The sequence below is a fragment of the Molossus molossus genome, unplaced genomic scaffold (assembly GCF_014108415.1).
Source record: "Molossus molossus isolate mMolMol1 unplaced genomic scaffold, mMolMol1.p scaffold_m16_p_1, whole genome shotgun sequence".
NCBI classification, from domain to species: Eukaryota; Metazoa; Chordata; class Mammalia; order Chiroptera; family Molossidae; genus Molossus; species Molossus molossus.
The window spans coordinates 168,068,029-168,090,737 of NW_023425344.1; the positions used below are offsets into that span (position 1 = coordinate 168,068,029).

General features: G+C 37.4%; 1 protein-coding gene across 1 annotated transcript; it reads left to right on the forward strand.

The window, feature by feature from the left end:
- Nucleotides 1–4,030: 4,030 nt before the first annotated feature.
- Nucleotides 4,031–13,279, forward strand: LOC118620780 (tigger transposable element-derived protein 1-like). Its single transcript, XM_036247780.1, has 2 exons — nucleotides 4,031–4,940; nucleotides 13,194–13,279. Exon 1 carries the CDS (start codon nucleotides 4,054–4,056, stop codon nucleotides 4,936–4,938), a length of 885 nt encoding a protein of 294 aa, XP_036103673.1. The 5' UTR covers nucleotides 4,031–4,053; the 3' UTR covers nucleotides 4,939–4,940; nucleotides 13,194–13,279.
- Nucleotides 13,280–22,709: the final 9,430 nt, after the last annotated feature.

Consider the following 22,709-nt stretch of genomic DNA (forward strand, 5'->3'; position numbering starts at 1 on the left):
CCTGTAGTTGGAAATGGAGGAAAAGAATCCTTTACCACATGCCCCTACTGGTAGCTTTATATGATTCATCTTTAAGGGCCGACAGCATTAAATTTGAGGAAGTTAGTGCAAAGTCAAAAATGGAGATTTGATTAAAGTATTTCTAATGCCAATATAAATATGCATTGTCCCTAAAAGAAAATATGTAAGCTCTTCAGATACTACCTACTCATGTTCAATCATTATCATTCTGTGGTCAAGCCCATATCTTAGGAAGTGAAGGGATATTTACATTTTTTCCCCTTCTCCTCTTTTCTCCTTCATTAAGGTGAGGGATGGGCCTGCACAGCCTGACTTTTATATTCCATGGGTTCATTTTGTGGTAGCGCCATAAGCTGTTGACATACCAGAGACCCAGACTATAGATGGAAGATTTGTTCAAGGCTTTGTAAGTCGCAGGGAACCCAGGATACATCTTCTTAGGAAATTCAAATCTGTTGTTTTTTCCAGATTTGAAATCAGTTTTCAGTTATTTTAGCCTTCTTTGCAAACTCATATCCCTAATCCCACTGAGTTATGAATAATTACTGTGCAAAATGTTTTTAATGAGTCTGCTCCACTATTTACCATTGTCTTGGCCATAAGAACAGATACTCAAATGGTAGGGAGATCTGTGTAACAAAATATGGTGAGAGCTGGCTTACAAGTCCATGAACAGAACTGATAGAAAAACTAAAATTCCAGTAGTTCAAGAAATAAAAAGTGAATGAGGAGGTGGTTTGGGCATATCTAAACAGCTGATGCCACCGAAAGGAAAACATCCAATTCACCTTCACTTGTATTGGCACTTTTATTTAGACATTTGGATCAGGAACAATGTGAACGCACAGCAGAAGAGCAGCAGCTACTCTGCATGGGCAGAGAAGAAAGACGACAGTGGGACAAACAAGAAAACTTAGTCTTCATAGAAAAAACAAAGAGGTGAGAAGTACATTTAAATTATTAAGAGAAAAATTGTGTGCAGTGTTTTATTTGTAAATAATTTTAGCTGTCTATTATACTTCTTGAAGTCATTTCAGGTCTAAATAATTTATCTACACTAATCTCTCTTCACAGCTATAGTATACGAGTTGTTACATGAAATAACAAGGCTGACACCACACGCTATATAGCTGAGCCAATATATGCTCTTAAAGAGATGATTGTGAAAGTTACTAGACACCATTTAACTCCCCTTATAGTCCTTAGTGTGAGGAAGATACGTTTTAAAACTTATAAAAGCAGTTTTATTTCTTCTCTCCAAATTTAAAATTTAATACGTTTTAAAATCTCTCTCCAGATGCCAACTGATTTTCTATATAAATGATCATATTGTCTGTAAATAGAAGTAGTTTTAGCCCTGGTTAGTTTGGCTCAGCTGTTAGAGCATCGACCCTCAAACTGAAGGGTCATGGGTTTGATTCTCTGTCAAGGGCATGTACCTGGGTTGCAGGTTTGATCCCTGGCCAGTTGGGGTGGTGTGGGAGACAGCCTTTAGGATGGCCCTTTCTGTGGCCTTGGGTAGTTTTTTCACATGCATATACTGACTATGTAGGGAACCATCTGAGAAGTTCTGAGGTTCTTGCTCTGTGCAATTATATCCCTTCTGGTACATGCAGGATCAATATTAGTCCAGAGATTCACAGAGGGAAGTCACATTTCATGTATTATATTATGTTTAACTGTGGTAGGCCTGAATGACTGTGGTTAAGTCACTCATAAATCCTCCAATTGCAGTTGATTTAGAAATTCCCTCAGCTTTTTTATCCACTCATCTACTGATGGAAACTTGGACTGATAAAATAGCTATGGTACATTTACACAATGGAATACTATGCCTTAAAAAGGAGAAAGATTTTACCCTTTGTGACAGCATGGATGGACCTGGAGAGCATTATGCTAAGTGAAATAAGCCAGTCAGAGAAAGACAAGTACCATATGATTCGACTCTTAATGTGTAATTTAATGAAGAAACTGAACTACCAAGGAAAATAGAGACAGACTCAAAGATAGAGAGCAGGCAGACAGCTCTGGTAGGGGATCAGGGAGTGGGGGTGTGAGGGGATTGAACAGAAAAGAAAAAAAGAGAGAACTCATGAACATGGACAACAGTGTGGTAACTGCAGGGGGGAGGGGGATGGGTGGAGGTGGAAGAGGGCATAGAGGGGATAAATGGTGATGGTAAAAAAATAAAACAAAATACACACACACACAAATACACACACTCTCTCCCTGAACTTTTTATGATAACGAGGCTGACACCACACACAGACCCTATCAGATCTGAAACTGGACCAGTTCCCTGAATATGTGCAGTGACGTAAGTTGCATTTACGTGATAAATATGTATATTCGTCATGTTTGACCACAAGTGGAATTTACCCTTCACTACCTTCCCAAATTTGTACTCAGAGTGACCTTACAAGTCACAAGACAGGAATGACTGTTCATTTCCAATATACTGTCATAAGTATTTGTTTTGCATTTCTAAATAGCAAGTTGATGTTAACCAATATATTTTCTTTAATGTTTTAGAAACAAGCCCTTTTAGAGAAAAAAATGACTTATCATTTAAAAAAAATTCAAGAAAATGGCTTTAAAAAAGAAGATAATGGGAAAACATATATCTGATTACAGAGGACAAGATGGAACACGTGAATGTAAGAACGTTAAAAGCTGTTGTTCTGTAGAAAGTACTTTTCTGTGTATTTATATAAAAATTCTTTTGTAAAACTTTGCTTATACTTGCTCTACTTGCTTTGTACTTGGCACAGTTGTAGGCATTTCCCTATTATAGTTCAAGGTAAAAAGTAGACATATATATAAAAATTAAAACAAACCAAGAGGTTCAGTGGACACACTTGCCAGTGATACCTCGGTTCTCGAACGCCTTGACTTTCGACCAAATCGGTATTCGACCAGGAGATTCGAGAAACTTTTGTCTTGGAATCCGAACAAATATTTGGAACTCGAACTTCCGAGATGAGCCGAGTTGAGCCGAATGGCGTTCATTCGGCCCAGCGCGCCTTGCTTGCGGCATCAGTGTGAGTGCAGAGAGAGAGTCACGCTTTGTGGAGAGAGTCACGCTTTCACTGAATTTAACCCTTAGACATGGGTCCAAAGAAAGCCAGAAGTGGTAATGCAGACAAAGGTAAGCGGAAAGCTGTGAGAACAACTATTGAGCTGAAGAAAGAAATCATTGCCAAATATGAACAGGGCACACGTGTTTCAGATCTGTCTGCTGAGTATGGCGTGCCAAAATCAACCATCTCTACTTTCCTTAAGAATAAAGCTGTTATAAAGGCTGCCAATGTTGCCAAAGGTGTAACGCTGATAACTAAGCAAAGGCCTCAGATAATGGAGGAAATGGAGAAGCTGCTCCTTATTTTCATTAAAGAAAAAGAGTTAGCAGGTGACAGCATCAATGAGGTCGTTATTTGTGAGAAAGCACTACAAATATTCAGTGATCTGAACAAAGAAACACCTGGTACAAGTGGTGAAGGTGCTTTCACGTTTAAAGCCAGCAGAGGTTGGTTTGAGAATTTCAGACATAGAAGTGGCATGCATTGCGTCACTAGGCATGGGGAAGCAGCTAGTGCAAACCAGGAGGCTGCTAATAACTTCATTAAAGAATTTAGTGACTATGTCAAGGCAGAAGGGTTTGTTCCTGAGCAGGTGTTCAACTGCGATGAGACCGGATTATTCTGGAAAAAAATGCCAGCCAACACCTACATAACCAAAGAGGAGAAAGCGCTACCAGGGCACAAGCCTATGAAAGATAGGCTTACTCTTTTGTTTTGTGCAAATGCAAGTGGTGATTGCAAGGTAAAACCCTTGCTTGTCTACCATTCAGACAATCCCAGGCCATTCAAAAGGCACAATGTAATGAAGGGTAAATTGGCTGTGATGTGGCGGTCTAACACCAAAGTTTGGGTTACCAGACAATTCTTTACAGAGTGGGTGCATGAAGTTTTTGCACCTCGAGTGAAGGAATACCTGGCAGAAAAAAAATTGCCTTTAAAATGTCTATTAGTGATGGACAATGCTCCTGCTCACCCCCCAGCTTTAGAGGAAGATCTAGTTGATGACTATAGCTTCATCAAAGTAAAATTCTTACCCCCCAATACAACCCCTATTCTGCAACCCATGGACCAACAGGTCATATCCAATTTCAAGAAATTGTACACAAAGGCCCTCTTCCGGAAGTGCTTTGAAGTGACAAATGACACACAGTTAACTCTGAGGGAATTTTGGAAAGAACACTTCAACATCCTAAATTGTGTAAACTTGATTGACACTGCTTGGAGTAATGTCACTCATCGCACATTGTATGCGGCATGGCGAAAACTATGGCCCGAAAGGGACAGTGAGGGTTTAGAAGCTGAGTCAGCTCCTGTCGTTGATGAAGATGTTGCTGTAGTTGATGATATTGTGGCCATAGGAAAGACCATGGGCCTTGACATCCAACAAGATGACATCAACGAACTTGTGGAAGGTCACGCTGCTGAGTTAACCGCCGAGGAACTGATGCACCTACAACAACAGCAGCAGAAGGATATGGTGGAAGAAATTTCTTCTGAAGAAGAGGAGAGAGTGGAGGATATTTCTAGTGGCCTTATTCATGAAATGTGTGCAAAATGGGCAGAAATCGCAAACTTTGTAGAACAACATCACCCTGATAAAGTGGTAGCAAATAGAGCAGTTAACATTTTTAATGACAATGTTATGTCCACTTTCCGCAAAATTTCTGAAAGGAGAAAAAAACAGCAAACAATTGAAAAATTCTTCCGTAAAGAAATCAGACAAGTAACTGCAGAGAAAGATTCTGATTCTCCTCAGCAAAAGATACAGAGAACAGAAACACCCGAAGAGCAGTTACCCTCTGTTTTTATTGAAGAGGACTCCCCTTCAAGACAATAAAGGTTGGTACAGGTACAGTAAATGAAACACAATTTACTGTACTTTACAGTACATTTTATTTTATTTTTTTTAATACATACTGTGCACTTTTATTTCTTGTTGAGACTTATGTTTTTCTACATATTATATACGAATTAGGCCAGTAAATAGGCATTTTCTGGGGCTTGGAACGAATTAATCCAGTTTCCATTATTTCCTATTGGGTTTCATTGCTTCGGTTCTCGAACAATTTGGTTCTTGACCGTCCTCCTGGAACGAATTATGTTCGAGAACCGAGGTATCACTGTATACTGCAGTTCTAACCAATTTCCCTATACTTAAAATAATGTAATTTTTGCTACTGAAACTTGAAAAAGTCATGTGTAAGATAATGGTATTACATACCAACATAGTTTTCTGCTCTGTTGCCATTCAGAAAGAATAGTAGACAGTACCAGAGAAAAACAAAGGGAAGAAGGAAGGGAGGATTTAGAGAAGGAAGGGTAGTAAGGAAGGATGAAGGGAAATTAAGAAAGTTTAGAGCAACATCAGGTCATAACTTTGCTATGCCTGATCTCTACCACCTTCATTTTACTTATAACATTATAAAACTGTAGGGAACTTTATCAAATCAATTTAATCAATAATATTAATTTAACTTCATGGCCAGAAGGCAGAAATGTCGACTTGTTTTAATTATCTGTGACTATGTAGTATAAGAAAAAACATGATCACCTTCCATGCCGTTATCATCATAGCATCCCATCAATCCTATCTCTGTCCCATTAATCCTCTTTCTAGGTGAGAGCCTACGTATGTCTTTCCAGTAAATTACTAAATAATCTCCACTGGCTCTTAATTTAACCTAATTCAAATTCATTTTTTATACTGCTACCTAATTATACTTTAAACTCTCTTCTGATTGTTTCTTCTCCTGGCCCCCAAACTTGAAGATCCCCATTCCCTCTCAAATGAAGCTCAGACTTCTTAGGCAACCAACCATTCATCACCATCCAGAGTCCCAACCAAATCTAACTTTTTAAACTTTATTTCACATATCTCCTTGAAGAAGGCAGTTGTAATTTAAGTGTTTCACATATAGACTCTTGAGCCAAATTACTGAACTCCAAGCCCTGCTTTTTCATTTTCTAACCATGTAAATAACTTGGACACATAACTTAATCTCTCTAAGCCACAGTTTCATCATTGGAAAATAAAGATAATACTCCTAAATAATTCCTATAAAGAGTTTAAAAATTCTAGACCATAATAAACACTCAGTTTATTTCATTGTCCAATCAAATGAGACTACTGACATTCCTAAAATACAAATTACATTTCATACTTCTGTGCCTCACTTTTCCAATTTTCTCAGCCTGGACTGACATGCTCACTAACCATCTATCCAAATCCTACAGTTTTTAAGATCCACTGTAAATGAAACTCCATAAAGTCTTTCTTTATAACCCTAATTGGAACATCTCCCCCCTTTGAATCCCTATGGTACTTTGTGTCATTCTTGATGCACTTATTACATCCAATTGTCTTAATCACCCATGATATTATAACCTTTGTGTTTCACAGATCACCTAGTACTGTATGTATGCTTGTAAGTATAGGCTAAATATATATTTCCTGAATGAACTAATTTAATCTATCCAGCTCATTGAAATAATGACAGCAATGTCATGCTTCAGAAAAGAAATCACTTCAGTAACTATATACATTCCTTAGTCTTCAACATTAACTTTCTCATTTAATAGGAAAAAAAGTTTCAAGTAGATATTTTAAACATTTGTTACCTCAAATCCCCTCTTTTGAAGTAGAATATAAATTAATTTACACTATCAAGGTGACAGAGAATAAGAATATTTGTTTCACAAGTGAAATGGAATTATACTCCTGTAAACAGCTTCGAGAGGGACACAGAGAGAATGGGAGAGGGAGGGACCATCCAGTGAATCTGCTCCAGTGGAGAGGCAGATTGCTCTCACATTTTATATTGCTAATAAAATCCACTGAACTCACAGGTTGTGAGGATCCTTTGCCCTCCCAAATGGGTAGGAACAGGAACTATAATCATCTGGATCATGAAGAAGGGATATGGATATGGTTGCTTATGCCAGGCTGTGGGGCACATCAAAGAACTGCAGTAGTCACTCTGGGCTGGTGGGTCTCCAGCCAGCAGCTGTGCTGGTATGCATCCCCACAAGGAGACGATGACGTTTTACAGTTGAGCTGGGTGTAGCTTTTCCTCTCTGCCAGAAGAAAATTCTCTCCTTCATTGAACTTGAAGGGATTGTACTTCAAGAGTTATTGTCTTTCTTTCTATTTAACATCTCTCCGTCTTCTCTAGTACTTCCCCACAGTCCCCCATGTAAATGAGCATATGGCTTAATTCCTCTGGGGCATGAAAAAATAGTCTGTCTTGGGTAATTTTGTCATCACTATTATTAAAAATAATTATATTATTAAAAAATATTTTATTTCTTTAAGCTTATTCTCTAAAGAAGAAAAAGAAAATTTCTGATGATATAAAGATAACTTGCCCTGTTAGTGACCAGAAAGCAAATAAAAGAGTTTATAGTAATTGAATAGTGTGATAAGAAATACTAAATAGTAATTTGGGAAAAGACTGTTTAGATGGCCTCTTTTGCTTAAGTGCAGATAAATCCTCTGTTCTCTGTTGTCGAATGACTGGTTTAGAGTGAACCTTAACAACTATGATGCAACCTCTATTGCTTTCAGAATTTGATCTAAAGTTACTGATTTAGTATTTTGAACTTAACATGGTATCATTTTAGAAAAATTAAATAAAGAGTCTATTGCTATTAAATGAACAGTACGTGAAACAACAAATTGCAAAATAATTTTTTTTAATGTTCAAAATGATTTTAGAAAACTCTGAAGTGAGTCATAACTTAAGTACATTAACTGCAAAACTGTGACAGGTACCTCTCACAGACACAAGAGAGGTGTCTCCTGAGTCATAGGGAGAGGGCTGTTCCAACCTCAATTCTTGTCATGTTTGTAGGAATAAATTCAAACGAATGACTCCAGATAATATTTGCATTGTGTTAAAGTGAATTTATTTAAAAAAATTAAAGAAAGTGAATTTATTAAGAAAATTAAAGCTTGCACATTTATTAAAGAAGCAAGGCAAGCAAATCTATACATCTGGGTTGGAAGTGCAGATGGCCTTCAGCTAATTTGAAGAGTGAGGCGGGTGGGGGTTTCTGCCTTCTATACCCTCCTGTCTATAAGTTTTTTAAAAATTCATCTGGTAGATATCTGGGTACAGGTTAACTGTGAAGGTCTCTTCTTTGTTATGGCTTTTCCACAATTTATGAGAAGAAGCTGGCAATTAAATTCCAAGATTGTTAACTTCCCTCCCTCCCTCCCTCCCTCCCTCCCTCCCTCCCTCCCTCCCTCCCTCCCTTCTTTCTCTTTCTTTCTTTCTTTCTTTCTTTCTTTCTTTCTTTCTTTCTTTCTTTCTTTCTTTCTTCTTCTTCTTCTCTCCTCTCTCTCTCTCCTCCTCTCTCTCTCCTCTTGCCTCATCTTTCCTCCATTTTCTTCTCTTTCTCTCTCCTCTTTTCCTCTCTTCTGTTCTCTCATCTTTCTCCATTTTCTGTTCTTTCTTTCTTTCCTTATTAAGAAATTAAGATATTAATTTATTTTTGTTACAGATGTTTCTCCTTTTCCCCCCCTAGACCCCCTCCTCCCCATCCTGCCTCCCCCCAGCATTGTGTCTGTGTCCATTGGTTATGCATACATGCCTATAAGTTCTTTGGTTCATCTCATCCCCCGCCCCACCCCCTACTCTGAGGTTTGTCAGTCTGAACCATATTTCTTTATGTCTCTGGGTCTATTTCGTCCATCAGCCCACCTTGTTCATTATATTCCACAAATAAGTGAGATCATGTTGACTTCTCTATTTAAACAGTGGATGAGATGAGGCCGCACTCCTCCTCCCCACTCCTCCTCCCCACTCCCCCCACTCCCCCTCCCCACACCTCTCCCCCACACTCCCCCTCCCCACTCCCCCTCCCCACTCCTCCCCCCCACTCCTCCCCACTCCTCCCCCCCACTCCTCCTCCCCACTCCCCCCCACTCCTCCTCCCCACTCCCCCTCCCCACTCCTCCCCCCCACTCCTCCCCACTCCTCCCCCCCACTCCTCCCCCCACTCCTTCTCCCCACTCCTCGCTGTTTTAATAGGTTCAGGGTGATTTGCTCTCAGTCTTTGGTTAGTGAGAAGTTGAATTAGGATTCCTCTTCTTCTCTCCCCTCCCTCCCCCTCCTCTTCTACATTCTTTTGTGAGAAAGAGAGGTTTTAACCCTTCGTTCTCAAGATAAGACCCTGCTACATGTGCCTGCAAAGCTTTTTAGCTTTGTTTAATTTTCCTGTCTCGGTTTCCCTATTCCTCCTGCCCTAAAATTATCCTCACTTCTTACTATCCTATAACACAGCCACCATGAACCCTATTGAAATATCACTTTATTATTCATCTCATACTGTGTTGATTCATGTTGTCTATTAGAGCTCACTGGAGCCAAAATGACAGCATAAAAATCTTTCAAATATTACACTATCAGAAGTAAAAGACTGATCAAAATCGAACAGTATTAATCTTCTCCCACTATTAAATTTCCAGGGGAAAAAAATTGAAGTATAAAAGTTAAATCTCTTTGTTTTTATCAGTTAAAACCTAAAGAATTAAGAGGTCTGAGCCTATGGGAGATCACATCCACAACACAAGGCCAATGTAGAGCAAACCAGCTTTATTGCATGTGCTTGGGTGCAGGCGGACTGAGCTGAAAAGGGTTGAGCCTCAAATAACAGTTGGCATGTAGGTTATATACTCGACTTTTAGCTTCTGGCAGTTCCTGCTGACACACTCTACCTGGCCCATTGTCCACTTTTTCTTGGACTGGTCTAGTATCTTGTCCTGCATCTGCTGGGTGATTCATTGCCTTGCAGATAATCCAGATAATCCTTATCTGTACTCAACAGAAGGCTGAGCAAAGGTCATGCAAACAACACAATTTTTCACAGTTTCCACCTTTTGCAAGCTTTTACCTTTACCCTTTAAAACATTACTAATTCTTTCAAGAATAAAGTCCAAAATCTTTTCTCCCTGAGTCTATAATTTGATTAGTCAGTCTCAACAAGATTCAGAAATCTGGGAATAAACAGGGTTGCCTTAGCTGAAGCTGTATTTCATTCTCAGAACCACTGAGGTTGAGGTAATTTATCTCTAAGCTTAAGGATCCTATTTTTAAATTCAAGATTTTTGTATAAAACACCGAACAGTTATGACAACACCAGCCACATATCTACCAAAATGTGGACAATCAATCTAAATTCTGAGTATCTAAAGCAGTTGTCTCACACAGGATGGTCTTCTAAAACTCTAGGGTTTAATGCAGCCCAGACTGGTCTTACTGATAGAAAAAAATCTCAGTAGAATTCAAAAAAGGGATGCTAGATGGAAAATATTGTTTTCAGTCTCACCGGGTTACCAGTCTATCTGACAACTGTCCGGGATCACACCTGTAAATTTAAGCATAGTTGGGAGACATATTCTATTAAAAGATGAATTCTAAAACTATATTGATACATATTGGGAAGGGGGGTGGGGGTTATCTATCTACTCTCCACTCTAAGAAGAATGGCATGTGAGTCATTCTTTTTTGTGAATTTTAGAAATGTACAGTAGTGATATCACAAGTTATATATTATTGGAAGTGCCTCTCTTTCACATTCACCATAATCAAACCTTCTAGTTTCAATTTTATCATTGAACCCTCAGTATAGACTCTGTACAGTGTCACCACCTTTATGCCCTTATGGGCAGTGGGCTCCGCAGTTTGTAGCTGGCAACTCTCAAGTAGAGTCAGAGCCCTGAATTCCCTCGAGCCCCTGCTTCTGGTCTTGTCTGTGCATTTTTTCATTCTCAAAAAAGATCCTGTGGTATTTATTTGCTGTTAAATTACCCTAAAGCAAAATGGAATTTTTTTTTGGTACAATTTCATGAATTTTAACATGTGCATGGATTTGTGTGACATTTGTCACAATCACATAAGAACAGTTCCAACATTCTAAACATTTCCTTTTGTAGTTACATCTCCTTCCCTAATAACCCCATTTAACCACTGATATGTTCTCCATCAGTATGGTGTTGTTTTTTTTTTCCTTTAGAGAATGTCTTATAAACAGAATCATAAGGGCCCTGGCCGGTTTGGCTCAGCGGTTAGAGCGTTGGCCTGCAGACCAGAGAGTCCCGGGTTAGGTTTCTGCTAAGGGCATGTGCTTCAGTTGCAGTTTGTCCCTGGCCCCGGTTGAGGTCATGTGTGTGGTGACCACTTGATGTGTCTCTCTCACGTCAATGTTTCTCTCTCTCTTCCTCCCTCCCTCCCTCCCATCCGCTCTATCTGAAGATAAATGCAAAAATGTCCTTGGGTGAGGATAACAAACAAACAAACAAAACAACAGAATCACAAGGTATTGAACCTTTTGATAATGGCTTCTTTCACTCATCATAATGCTTTTGAAATTTATTTAAGTTATTGCTTGTGTGAGTAGTTTACTCCTTTTTATTAATGAGTAGTATTCCATTGTATGTATACAGAGTTTATATATTCACCAGTTGAAGAAAATCTGGGTTATTTCCAGGTTTTGGTGATTATGAATAGAAAGGTTATTAGTATTTGTATTCAGCATTTTGTGTGAACAAGGGATTATCAGATCATATAGTAAGTGTATGTTAAAGTTTATAAATAACTGTCCCAGTTTTCCAGAGTGCTATAATATTTTGCATTTCTATCAGTAGTGCAAGAGAGATTCGTTTGCTATGCATCCTTGTAACCATTGGTATTATCTGCAACTTTCATTTTAGCCATTCTAATAGATGTAGTGGTATCTCACTGTGGTTTTCATTTGCATTTCCTGATGGATAATGATGCTGAATATGCCGTTTGCCTTTTGTAAATCCTGCTTGGAAAAGTATCTTTTGAAGCTTTTAGTTCAGTTTTAATTGGCTAGTTTTCTTACTGTTGGGTTTTGAGAGTTATTTATATATTCTGTAATCAAGTCTTTTTCAAATATGTAATTTGTAAGTATTTTCTCTCTGTGACTTGCCTTTTCATTTTTTGTTCCATTGATTATTCCTTGCAGATACTGCACTGTATGATTATTGTAGCTTTTTATTGTCTTAAATCAGGTATAATTCCACCAAATGCATTTTTTTCTTTACAATATTTATGGCTATTTTAATTCATTTGCCTTTTCCATATAAATTTTATAATCAGCTTGTCTACAAAAATTATGTTGGGATTTTGAATGAAGTACATTAAATCAATCTACATATCAATTTGAGGAGAAAAGAAGTCTTTATTATACAGGAGCTTCCAGTCCATAAATATGGTATCTCTATTTGTTTAGGTTGTCCTTGATTTCTTTCATACAGATTTTGTAGTTTTCCGCACAGAGATCTTGTATACGTTGTGTTATATTTATACATACAGTCGTCCCTCGCCACTTTGCCCTTGGACTTTTGCGTCCAGGGACGACTGTATATAAATAAAGAATCCTAATTTGCGGGAGTTCATTTATCATGGTAGAGTCTGGAACTGATTAACTGCGATAAACGAGGGCCGCCTATAAATCATTTTGTGATGCTATTATACATGGTATTTTTAAAATTTGGCTTCCAATGGTCCATGGCTATTGTTATTATATTTTTGTGTGTGTGTGTGTACACACACACAATATATATATGTGTGTGTACATATACATATATATGTGTATACATATACATATATATATACACACACACACATATATTTATTTAGGTATTGTTCTAGGTAACAGTGTACTTGCTTAGCATTTTACAATAAATTATGAATAAATATTTTACCTTTTAAAGTAGAATGTAGAAACTTTACCACTATATATGGCTCTTTATCTCTTTCCCCTTTGTTATAGTTGTTATGTATTACGTCTACATACACCACGCATCCACTTAGACAATGTAATACATTTGATTTTAATAGTTACCATTTTGGTTGTCCTTTAATTCCTGATATCCCAGGTTTCTTTCTTTCACCAATCTATAGAACTTCTCTTAACATCTCTTTTAGAACAGATGTTCTGGGACTGGATTATCTTAGTTTTTCTTCATCTAAGACTGTCTTTATTTACCTTCATTCCTGAAAGATACTCTTTTCATTTGATATAGAATTGCAAGTTGACAGGTGCTATTTTTTCTTTTTCCAGATCTTAAAAAATGTTTCACTTTATTGTGATCCTCATGGTTCCAATGAAATAACTACAGTGTTTGAATTGTTAATCTTCTGTAAGTAATGTGACATTTTTCTATAGTGGTTAGGATTTTTTGTTTTTGTAAGGGGGTAGTTTTCAGCAGTTTATGATGTATCTTGATGTGGATTGTTTTGTTTACATTCTCCCCCTCTTTAACCTTCACTGAATTTCTTTAAATTGTTTTTATTTTTTGCCAAATTTTCCTTAAGCAGACCTCCTTCCTGAACAAAGAAAACTATTATCCAAATCTGGTGATTATCATAACCATTATTTAAAAATATACTTACTACATGGATATGTACCCTTAAACATATGTAGACATATATGTATAGATACCTTTATTAAGATATTTTATGTAACTAATATGCTGTCGTCACTTGCTTTTTATACTCTGCTTTATTTTTCAGAAGTTTTATCTATGTGCTGCCTGACACTTCATTTCATTATAAATTTTATCCCATTATGTGAATGTACCACAATTTACACATTGGATTTTTATTGTTGATAGAATTATCTGTTATTTGAATAATTTTATGCTGAACATTTTTGTACATATATAACTGCTGGTACTCATGGACAAGAGATTCTTTAGGGGTTATATACCTAGGTATAGGATTTATGAGTCATGTTCCTCTTCTGAGAAATTATCTTTTCAAATATCTTGTCCATTTTTCTACTGGGTTGTTTTTGTTATGGATTTGAAAGATTTTTTTTTTTTTAGTAATACCAGACACTCAAAATATACATATATATGGTATAGCAGCTTTCTTTCAATTTATGGTTTGTTTCTGTTCTCATCTTTCTTTTTTTAAAAATATATGTTTTTATTGATTTTTTAGAGAGAGAGAGACAGAAACATCCATATGAGAGAGAAACACTGATTGGCTGCCACCTGCACACCCCCCTTCCCCCCCCACCCCGCCCCATTGGGGATCAAGCCCGAAACCCAGGGCATGTGCAGTGACCCGGTAATCAAACCAGGACCTCTCAGTTTATGGGATGACGCTCAATCCACTGAGCCACACTGACTGGACATATTCTCTTTATCTTTTGATGTATAGAAAGAAGTTCTTGATTCAATATAATAAAATTTTACATTGTGTTCCTTCATAGTGTGTATATTTTGTTACTTTTTAAAAAGTCCTCACCCAAGGATATTTTTCCATTAACTTTTAGATAGGGTGGAAGGGAGGAAGGAAGAGAAAGGAGGGAGATGGGGAGGGGGGGGGGAGAGAGAGAGAGAGAGAGAGAGAGAGAGAGAGAGAGAGAGAGAAAGAGAGAGAAAGAGAAACAACAATGTGAGAGAAACATATCAATTGTTTGCCTCCCATACAACCCCAACTGGGGCAAGGGATTGAACCTGAAACACAGGTATGCCCATGACTGGGAATCAAACCTGAGACGCTTCAGGCCATGGGCTAACATGCTAACCACTAAAGAAAACCTGCCAGGGCTATTTCATTATGAGTTCAATTTATATTAGTAACCTTTGATATGGCAAATGTATTACTCTTTTGTCTTATTTATGTGGCAAATATTTCCACAGTTTTGTCGATGACTTTTTTAGCTTTTCTTATTAAACATTTCAAACATAAGAAAACAACAACAGAACCCTTATGTGCCTTTTATTTAACTTCAGCAGTAACTCATGAAAAGTTTTGTTTTGTCTATACACTTAATCTCTCTCTGCTGCCATATTGTTTTAAAGCACATCCATCAGTATGTCAGGATGTAACTGAAAGATTATATTTTATTTATTTATTTATTTTTTTATCCTCACCTGAGGACATTTTTCCATTTTTTGTTCGGATAGAGTGGGAGGGAGAGGGAGGAGGAGAAAGAGAGAGAGAGAAACATCGACGTGAAAGGGACACATCTAGTGGCTGCCACCTGCACAACCCAACCAGGGCCGGGGAGAAACTGCAACCGAGGTACGTGCCCTTAGTGGTAACCGAACCCGGGTCTCTCCTAACCGCAGGCCGCCGCTCTAACTGCTGAGCCAAACTGGCCAGGGCTAAACATTATATTTTAATACATAACCACAATATCATTTTTACATTGCAAAAATTAATAATTCTTTAATGTAATCAAATATTTAATCACTAACTTTCCATTATCGTGAATATCATAAAATATTTTAATGTTAGTTTGAATCTGTGTTGATGCACATTGCAATAGTTTGTCCTATATATCCCTCTACCTCCCTGCCACCTCTTTTTGTAAGCTGTACTGTATTTGTTGAATAAGCTGAGTTACTTGTCCTGTTGAGCTCCTCAGACTGAACTTTTGCTAATTGCATCTATATGGTGTAATTATGTATGTTATTTCTTCTGTATTTCCTATAAATATTGATTAGATCTATGCACTTTTAGTTTCATTTTTTTTTTTTAGCAAAACTGATTAATACATGATGGGGTGTCTTTTCACCAGGAGGCATGTAATATCTCATTGTCTTTCTCTTTGTGGTATTAGCTGCCATTTATGTTCAAAACCCAGATCTTGGAATGTTTTAAATTCTATCATTCCTTTATCGTAGATAAGCTGGAATATTTCTGCAAAAAGAAACTTCCCTTCAATTAATGTTTGGTTACACTATGGTATAGGATGCTTAGGAAAAGCAGACTGATGCTTAATATTTTACTATCATTTATTAGTTTTCAATATAATGAATGGTTTAGTAGGATCCTCCAATATTAAGCAATTATTTTTTGTGTCATTATGAATTCATGAATTTAAATAAATTTGATGTGCTTCAATATGTTGCTGTTATTATGTTTATTAATGCTGAAATTGTTACAGCTCTGGCCCATGGGAGCCCCTTAAGTATAACTCTTTGAGTCCTTTGTGACATAACCCTAATGATTTTTGATAGATTTTTTGCTATCTGGAAAGACAGGATTATCCAAGTTTATCTTGTACACTTTTAATTGCTTCAACACTATTGAGTTTTATTGGCATCTTTGGAAAGATAAAGTGACCATATATAGATGGACCTATTTCTGGACATTCTCTTCTGTTTTCTTGATCTATTTGTCTGTCTTAATCTTAACACCATTCTCTTAATTACTGTAAGTTTATAATAAATTTTGAAATTTGGCAGTTTGTGTTCTCCAACATTTGTTATTTCTCAAGATTGACTTAGTTCTCAAGGGCTTTTGCACTTCCATAGAAATTTTAGAACCAGCTTTCCAATTTCTACATAGTCGGTTGGGATTTTATTTGGGTTTATCTTTCATTTCTTTTTCTTGCTGGTGAGGACCTCCAGGTGGTGTTAAACAAAATCGTGATTGTGTACATACATCCTAATCTTGTTCCAAAACATAAGGGAAAGGGATAGATAGAAATTCGAATATTAGCTCTAGATCCTTGAAGACAGCTTTTCTCACAGAAAGGACATCGCCCCCTCATCTTCCTAGTTTACTAAGAGGTTTGGTCATGAATGGGAATTGAATTTTATCGTATTATTTTTTGTGCATCTTTGAGATAATGATCTAAATTTTCTCCTTTTTTCACTTAATGTGGTCAATTACTTTGACCTATTTTTAAAAATTATTTATTTTTTTCCATCACCGTTTATCCCCTCTATGTCCTCTTCCACCTCCATCTACCCCCCCCCCCCAATCTTTGTAGTCTCCACACTGTTGTCCTTGTCCATGAGTACTTTGACTTATTTTTGAATGTTAAACCAACCCTGTATTCTTAGGATAAACCTTATTTATTCATTATCTTTATTATACATTATTTTTCAGCTTATTTATAATTTTTGTATTTGCTCATGGGGAATATTGCCTAAGGTTTTCTTTTCTTGTAGTGATTTTGGTATCACAGTGATCCTGGTTTCAAAATATGATTTGGATAAGACATCTACTCGTATTCAGTTTTTTTTTTTGGGAGAGTTTGTATAGAATTGGTGTAATTTCTTCTGAGCTATTTGGTATAATTCAGAAGTGAAGTCACGTGAGCCTGAGTTTTCTTTGTGGAAATGTTTTTTACTATATATTTAATTTCTTTAATAGAGATGAGGTTCTTCATATTATCTATTTATTCATGAATGAAATTTGGTAGTTTGTGTTCTAGGAATTTTTACTTGCATATAAATATTTTTAAATTATTGCCATACATTTTTCATAGTATTCCATTATTATTTTAGTATTATCTGTAAGCTCTGTTGTGCTGTTATCTCTTATTTTTCTGATATTAGAAATTTGTGTCTTCTCTTTTTTCTGATCAATCTGGCTTATCTCTTTTTGATCTCAGAGTCAGCTGTTAGTTTCATTTTTCTCTTTTATTTTTCTATTTCCTTGATTTTTACTTTGGTCTTTACTATTTCCTTTTTTCTGCTTACTAAGTATTGACAAGATGTGGAAGAATTAAAATGTAATGCGCTATTAAATGGTATGTAAAATGGTAAAACCATTCTAGAAAACAGTTCGGCATTTCTTAAAAGTTAAACACATATATACTGCATGACCCAGTCATCCCACTACTAGGTATTTACTCAACAGAAATGAAAAAAATATGTCCACACAAAGACTTGTGCATGAAAATTCATAAAGGTTTAGTTGCAAGAGGCCAAAATTGTAAGCAACCCAAACAATAGAAAATGAATAAAAAAAATTGTGACCTATCTGTACACTGGAAATATTCTCAGAAAAAAAGGGAATAAATTATTAATACATTTGACATTATATTGAGTAAAAGAAGCCAGGCAAAAAAATAAGAGTATATACTATATGATTTCATTCATATAAAATTCTAGAAAAGTCAAGATAATCTTGTGTGAGAAGAGCAGTGTTGTCAAAGGATGGTAGAAGAAAGATGGATGGATTACAAAGGTGGGTGAGAAATCTTTTGAGGGTATTAGAAATATTTTGATTGCAGTAATGATTTCACAGTTGTAGACATTTAAAAACTGATAAAACCATTCAATTTAAATAACCATAGTTTATTATATTTTAATCATACTTAAATAAGATGTTTTTTAAAATATGTTTTTATTGATTTTTTTAGAGAGAGGAAGGGAGAGAGAGAAACATCGATGTGAGAGAGAAACATTGGTCAGCTGCCTCCTGCACGCCCCCTACTGGGGATGGAGCCCACAACCCCGGCATATGACAGTGAATGGAACCTGGACCTCTCAGTCCATGGGATGATGCTCAGCCCATGGGACGATGCTCAGTCCACTGAGCCGCACCAGCTGGGCTCTTCCTCCTCTTTTCAATCCACCAAACATTTGCTGTGAAAGCAATCTTCCTAAAAGACAGCTTTGGTTACTCAAGTTTTTAGTGGTTTTCCATTGCAGACTGAATGAAATGAAAACAGTTTTTCTGGCCATGGTCTGTGGTTAGTTATAGGGGTTAAACTGGTCATGATAGTAAATAAATTAGGATCAGAAGTTAAGAATTTGAGACTTGTCCTTGGAACTGATGGTGAACCACTGGAAATTTGTAGGCAGTGATCATTAAAATAGGTCATGTTATCCTTTTAGACACTTCCTTAACTCAAATAAATACCCCATTGTGGTAATCCAGTGATTGTGGTTTCTCAGCAGGGAGAATACTGCATCAATTCTATTCATTAATATTCACTCTTGTTCCAGCAATAGTATGTTCTCATATTTAAAAATAGCTCTTCTTTTTCTAGGACTTATGTACATCTCAGCTCAGGATTCAACTATTTCAGCTCAAATTTCACCCATACGAACTTTTCCCAGACCTTCATATTCTTATTTAGGTCCTACAAAAGTTGACGGATATAATATTTTTTTTTTTGCCCCAAATGCAAACAGAATTAATGAGGAACCATCTTAACATCATCATTGGTATAAAAAATTCATAAAGTGATCATACAGAACAGCTTTATTCCCTGCAATTAATTGTGCCATAACATTTTAATAGTCCTAGGATATCCTTCCTAGAGTACAACATGGCAGTTCACAGAATGTACCAGTGGCCTTAAGAGGAAGTATCAAATTGCGTTTCTTTAATTGACTTTGACTGGATTGTTCAAAGACAGCCATACTATCTCTCCCAATTCCCTTTGACCAGTGATCAGTTACCTGTTGGAAAGCTGCCAGCAAAGATTCAGGGTACAGCTTCTGCATACAACATAATTTCCCCTTATGGCTTGCCAGCTTGTTATTATAGGACTCATTACATCTTCCATTCCGTTAGTAGCACAGTGTTAACTGGTTCAACTGTGCTAAAGAGGTAACATAGGTTGATAGAGATTTCAGTAAACTGGAAATTTATTAAATTCTTTCCAAATGAATTCTACCTGATGAGGGTGAAAAGTGGCATCATTTTCTGTGTCCTCTAATGCATAATATATAACAGACTACATTATGCATCACTTCTAAAATATAGTATGTTGCCCTGGCCGGTTTGGCTCAATGGTTGGGAGCTTTGGCCCGCAGACCTAAGAGTCATGGGTTTGATTCCCAGTCAAGGGCATGTATCTCTGTTGCAGGTTCAATCCCTGGCCCTGGTTGCAGTGATGCAGGAGGCAACCAATCAATATGTCTCTCTCACATTGATGTTTTTCTCTCTCTCTTCTTCCCACCCTCTCTTCCATTCCATCTAAAAATCAATGGAAAAATATCCTTGGGTGAGGATTAAAATAAAATAAAATGTTGTGTGTTTATTATAATGTATATTACGGTATGCTTCTCTGTAGTGGTGTTTTAGTATAAATAAATATTTTAAAGTTCAGTATTCTACATCATTATCTACATTAAGTATGCTAAGGGTTGTAAGAATATTTAACAACTTTGACATTTAAAGTTCTCATACTGTGCAACACATTTCTAAAGCTATGTCCTTAACTAAAAACAAAACAAAACAAAAAAGCTCCTTTGAAAACAGTGTTTATATTTTATAATTGACTCTTTTTGGGTAATCTGTGTATTATTAAATTTTCCATTCACATTGATCTTAAATGAGTATCAAATGTCCATAAATATCTAATTTATGAGAAACAGCATTTCATTAATGTAACTATTCATCCTGTTTCCAACATGTTGTACACAGGCTACCACTGTCAGAAAATGTACTGCTGCCCCGGTCGGTTTGGCTCAGCGGTTAGAGCATTGGCCTGCGGTCCAGAGAGACCCGGGCTCAGTTCCTGCTAAGGGCACATACCTTGGTTGCAGTTTGTCCCCAGCCCTGGTTGGGTTGTGCGAAAGGCAGCCACTCGATATGTCCCTTTCACATTGATGTCTCTCTCTCTCTCTCTCTCTCTCTCTCTCTCTCTCTCTCTCTCCCCCTCCCTCCCTCCATCCCTCCCTCCCTCCCACTGTATCTGAACAAAAAATAGAAAAATGTCCTCAGGTGAGGATAAAAAAAAAGAGAAGTCTATTACTTTGGATTTACCTCCACGAGCAGGTTGAATTCTTGGACAAGTCTAGAGAGCTATGTCTCTATGTATTCAGATAACCTGATGTGTTTTCTAACGTTACTTACTTTCCTATATTGTTAGCTTTGTTAAAAAACTAACTTTTTGTCCCATTGAGTTGATTAACTTCCTTATTGATCAGTGCACTCCAGAGATAGTTAATTTTATTTATTAAAAAAACTTTAATATTCCACCTGAGGATATTTTTATACTTATCTTCAGATAGAGAGGGAGGGAAAGGGGGGAGGGAGAGAGAGAGAGAGAGAGAGAGAGAGAGAGAGAGAGAGAGAGAGAGAGAGAGAAACATCAACCTGAGAGGGATACATCAACTGATTGCTCCCTGCATGAACTGCAACCAAGGTATGTGCCCTTGGACAGAATCAAACCCGCAACTCATTGGTCCATGGGCTGATGCTCTATCGCTGAGCTAAACTGGCCAGGGCAGAGATAGTTAATCTTAGAATACTAGTGAACACTATTGTTCAGAAAAGAGTCAACATAGCAGGTTTGAGACTAGTTTTTAGAAGGGCCTGCTTGCACGGTTGGCTTTTGGCCAATGTTTTGGAACTTGGCTTTTCTAATATTCCCTACCTGACATAGAACTTTTTCTAACTGAATAGGTGGGGCACTGTACCTAGATTCTGAAAAGAATGTAATTTTTGCTGAACATGTGATAACCTTTTGGGAGGCTGGAAACTTCGTATGCACTAAGGCGGGGTGTCTTCATGACCAGCTTTAAAGAAAAACCTTGAGTGAAGGAGTTCTGAGGATCACAGAAGTTGAGATCCACGTACTAAAGACAACTAGGGCAGCTGCAAACAGCTGAACCTTATTGCATTCCCATGATCATGCCTGAAGTTTTGCAAACGAGCTCAGGTGCTCCTATGCTGCAAACAGGAGGAGCCTGAAGGAGCAGTTGCACGCACTGACCTTCCTGGGAATATTCTTACTAAGAACAGTACATGCACAGACAAGGGACTGTGTTATTCAGATAAAGGGTTCAAGGAAAGAATAAGGAACAAAGTCCAATAAAGCTGAACAGTAAGCAGGGCAGGTTGCCAAACTATTGCCTTTAAAAATAAACTGCTGCAAGCACTCGGGGCTGCAGCTATATACTGTCTGTGTGTGTCTTGTGTTCTGTGTTCATTCCCTTCTTCCCAATATACAGGAACCGCAACACTTGAGTACTAAGTTTATAATGAATTTCCCTGGGCAGAAACATTGCACTCATTTCTGCATTTTTTTTTATATTGCTGGAGAAGAGAAAATGTCCAAGCATGCCCTTCCACAGAAGAGAGAGAGCATAAGGAAGACTATGCATGGATTGTTTACAGACTCAGCCTGTGTCTTTTCCCCTTACTTACCCTATAGTGTATTCTTTTTTTGTAATAAATCTTAAATGTGAGAAAAATATATTGAGTCCTTTGAGTCTTTTTTTCTTTTTCTTTTTTTTTTTATCCTCACTCGAGGATATTTTTCCATTTTTTTGTACAGATAGAGTGGGAGGGAGAGAGAGGAAGGGAGAGAGAGAGAGAAACATCGACGTGAAGGGACACATTGAGTGGCTGCCACCCGCACGACCAACCAGGGACGGGGACAAACTGCAACCAAGGTACGTGCCTGGGAACCGAACCCGGGTCTCTCTGGACCGCAGGCTGATGCTCTCACTGCTGAGCCAAACTGGCCAGGGCAACCATTACCTTTTGAAAAAAATAATTTTTCTTTATTGATTTTAGAGAGAGAGGAATAAAGAAGAGAGAGATAATAACATTGATTGTCCTCCTCCTTCATGTTCCCCACTGGGGATCAGGCCCACAACATGAGCATGTGCCCTGACTGGGAATATAACTGAGACCACTTGGTGCATGGGTCGATGCTCAACCACTGAGCCAATCCAACCAGGCTTTGATCTCTATGTCTGATAATTCGCTTGCCTCCATTTCATTTAGTTTCTTTTCTGGAGATTCCTCTTTTTCTTTCATTTGGAGGTTGTTTCTTTGTCTCCCCATTTTAGCTGTCTCTTTATGTTTGTTTCTATGTAGTAGATGGACCTGTTATGCCTTCCAGTCTTTGTGGGAT

Bases quoted from the DNA above. Each gene is read 5' to 3' on its own strand.
- LOC118620780 (XM_036247780.1), top strand. From the start codon at position 4,054: ATGGACAATGCTCCTGCTCACCCCCCAGCTTTAGAGGAAGATCTAGTT.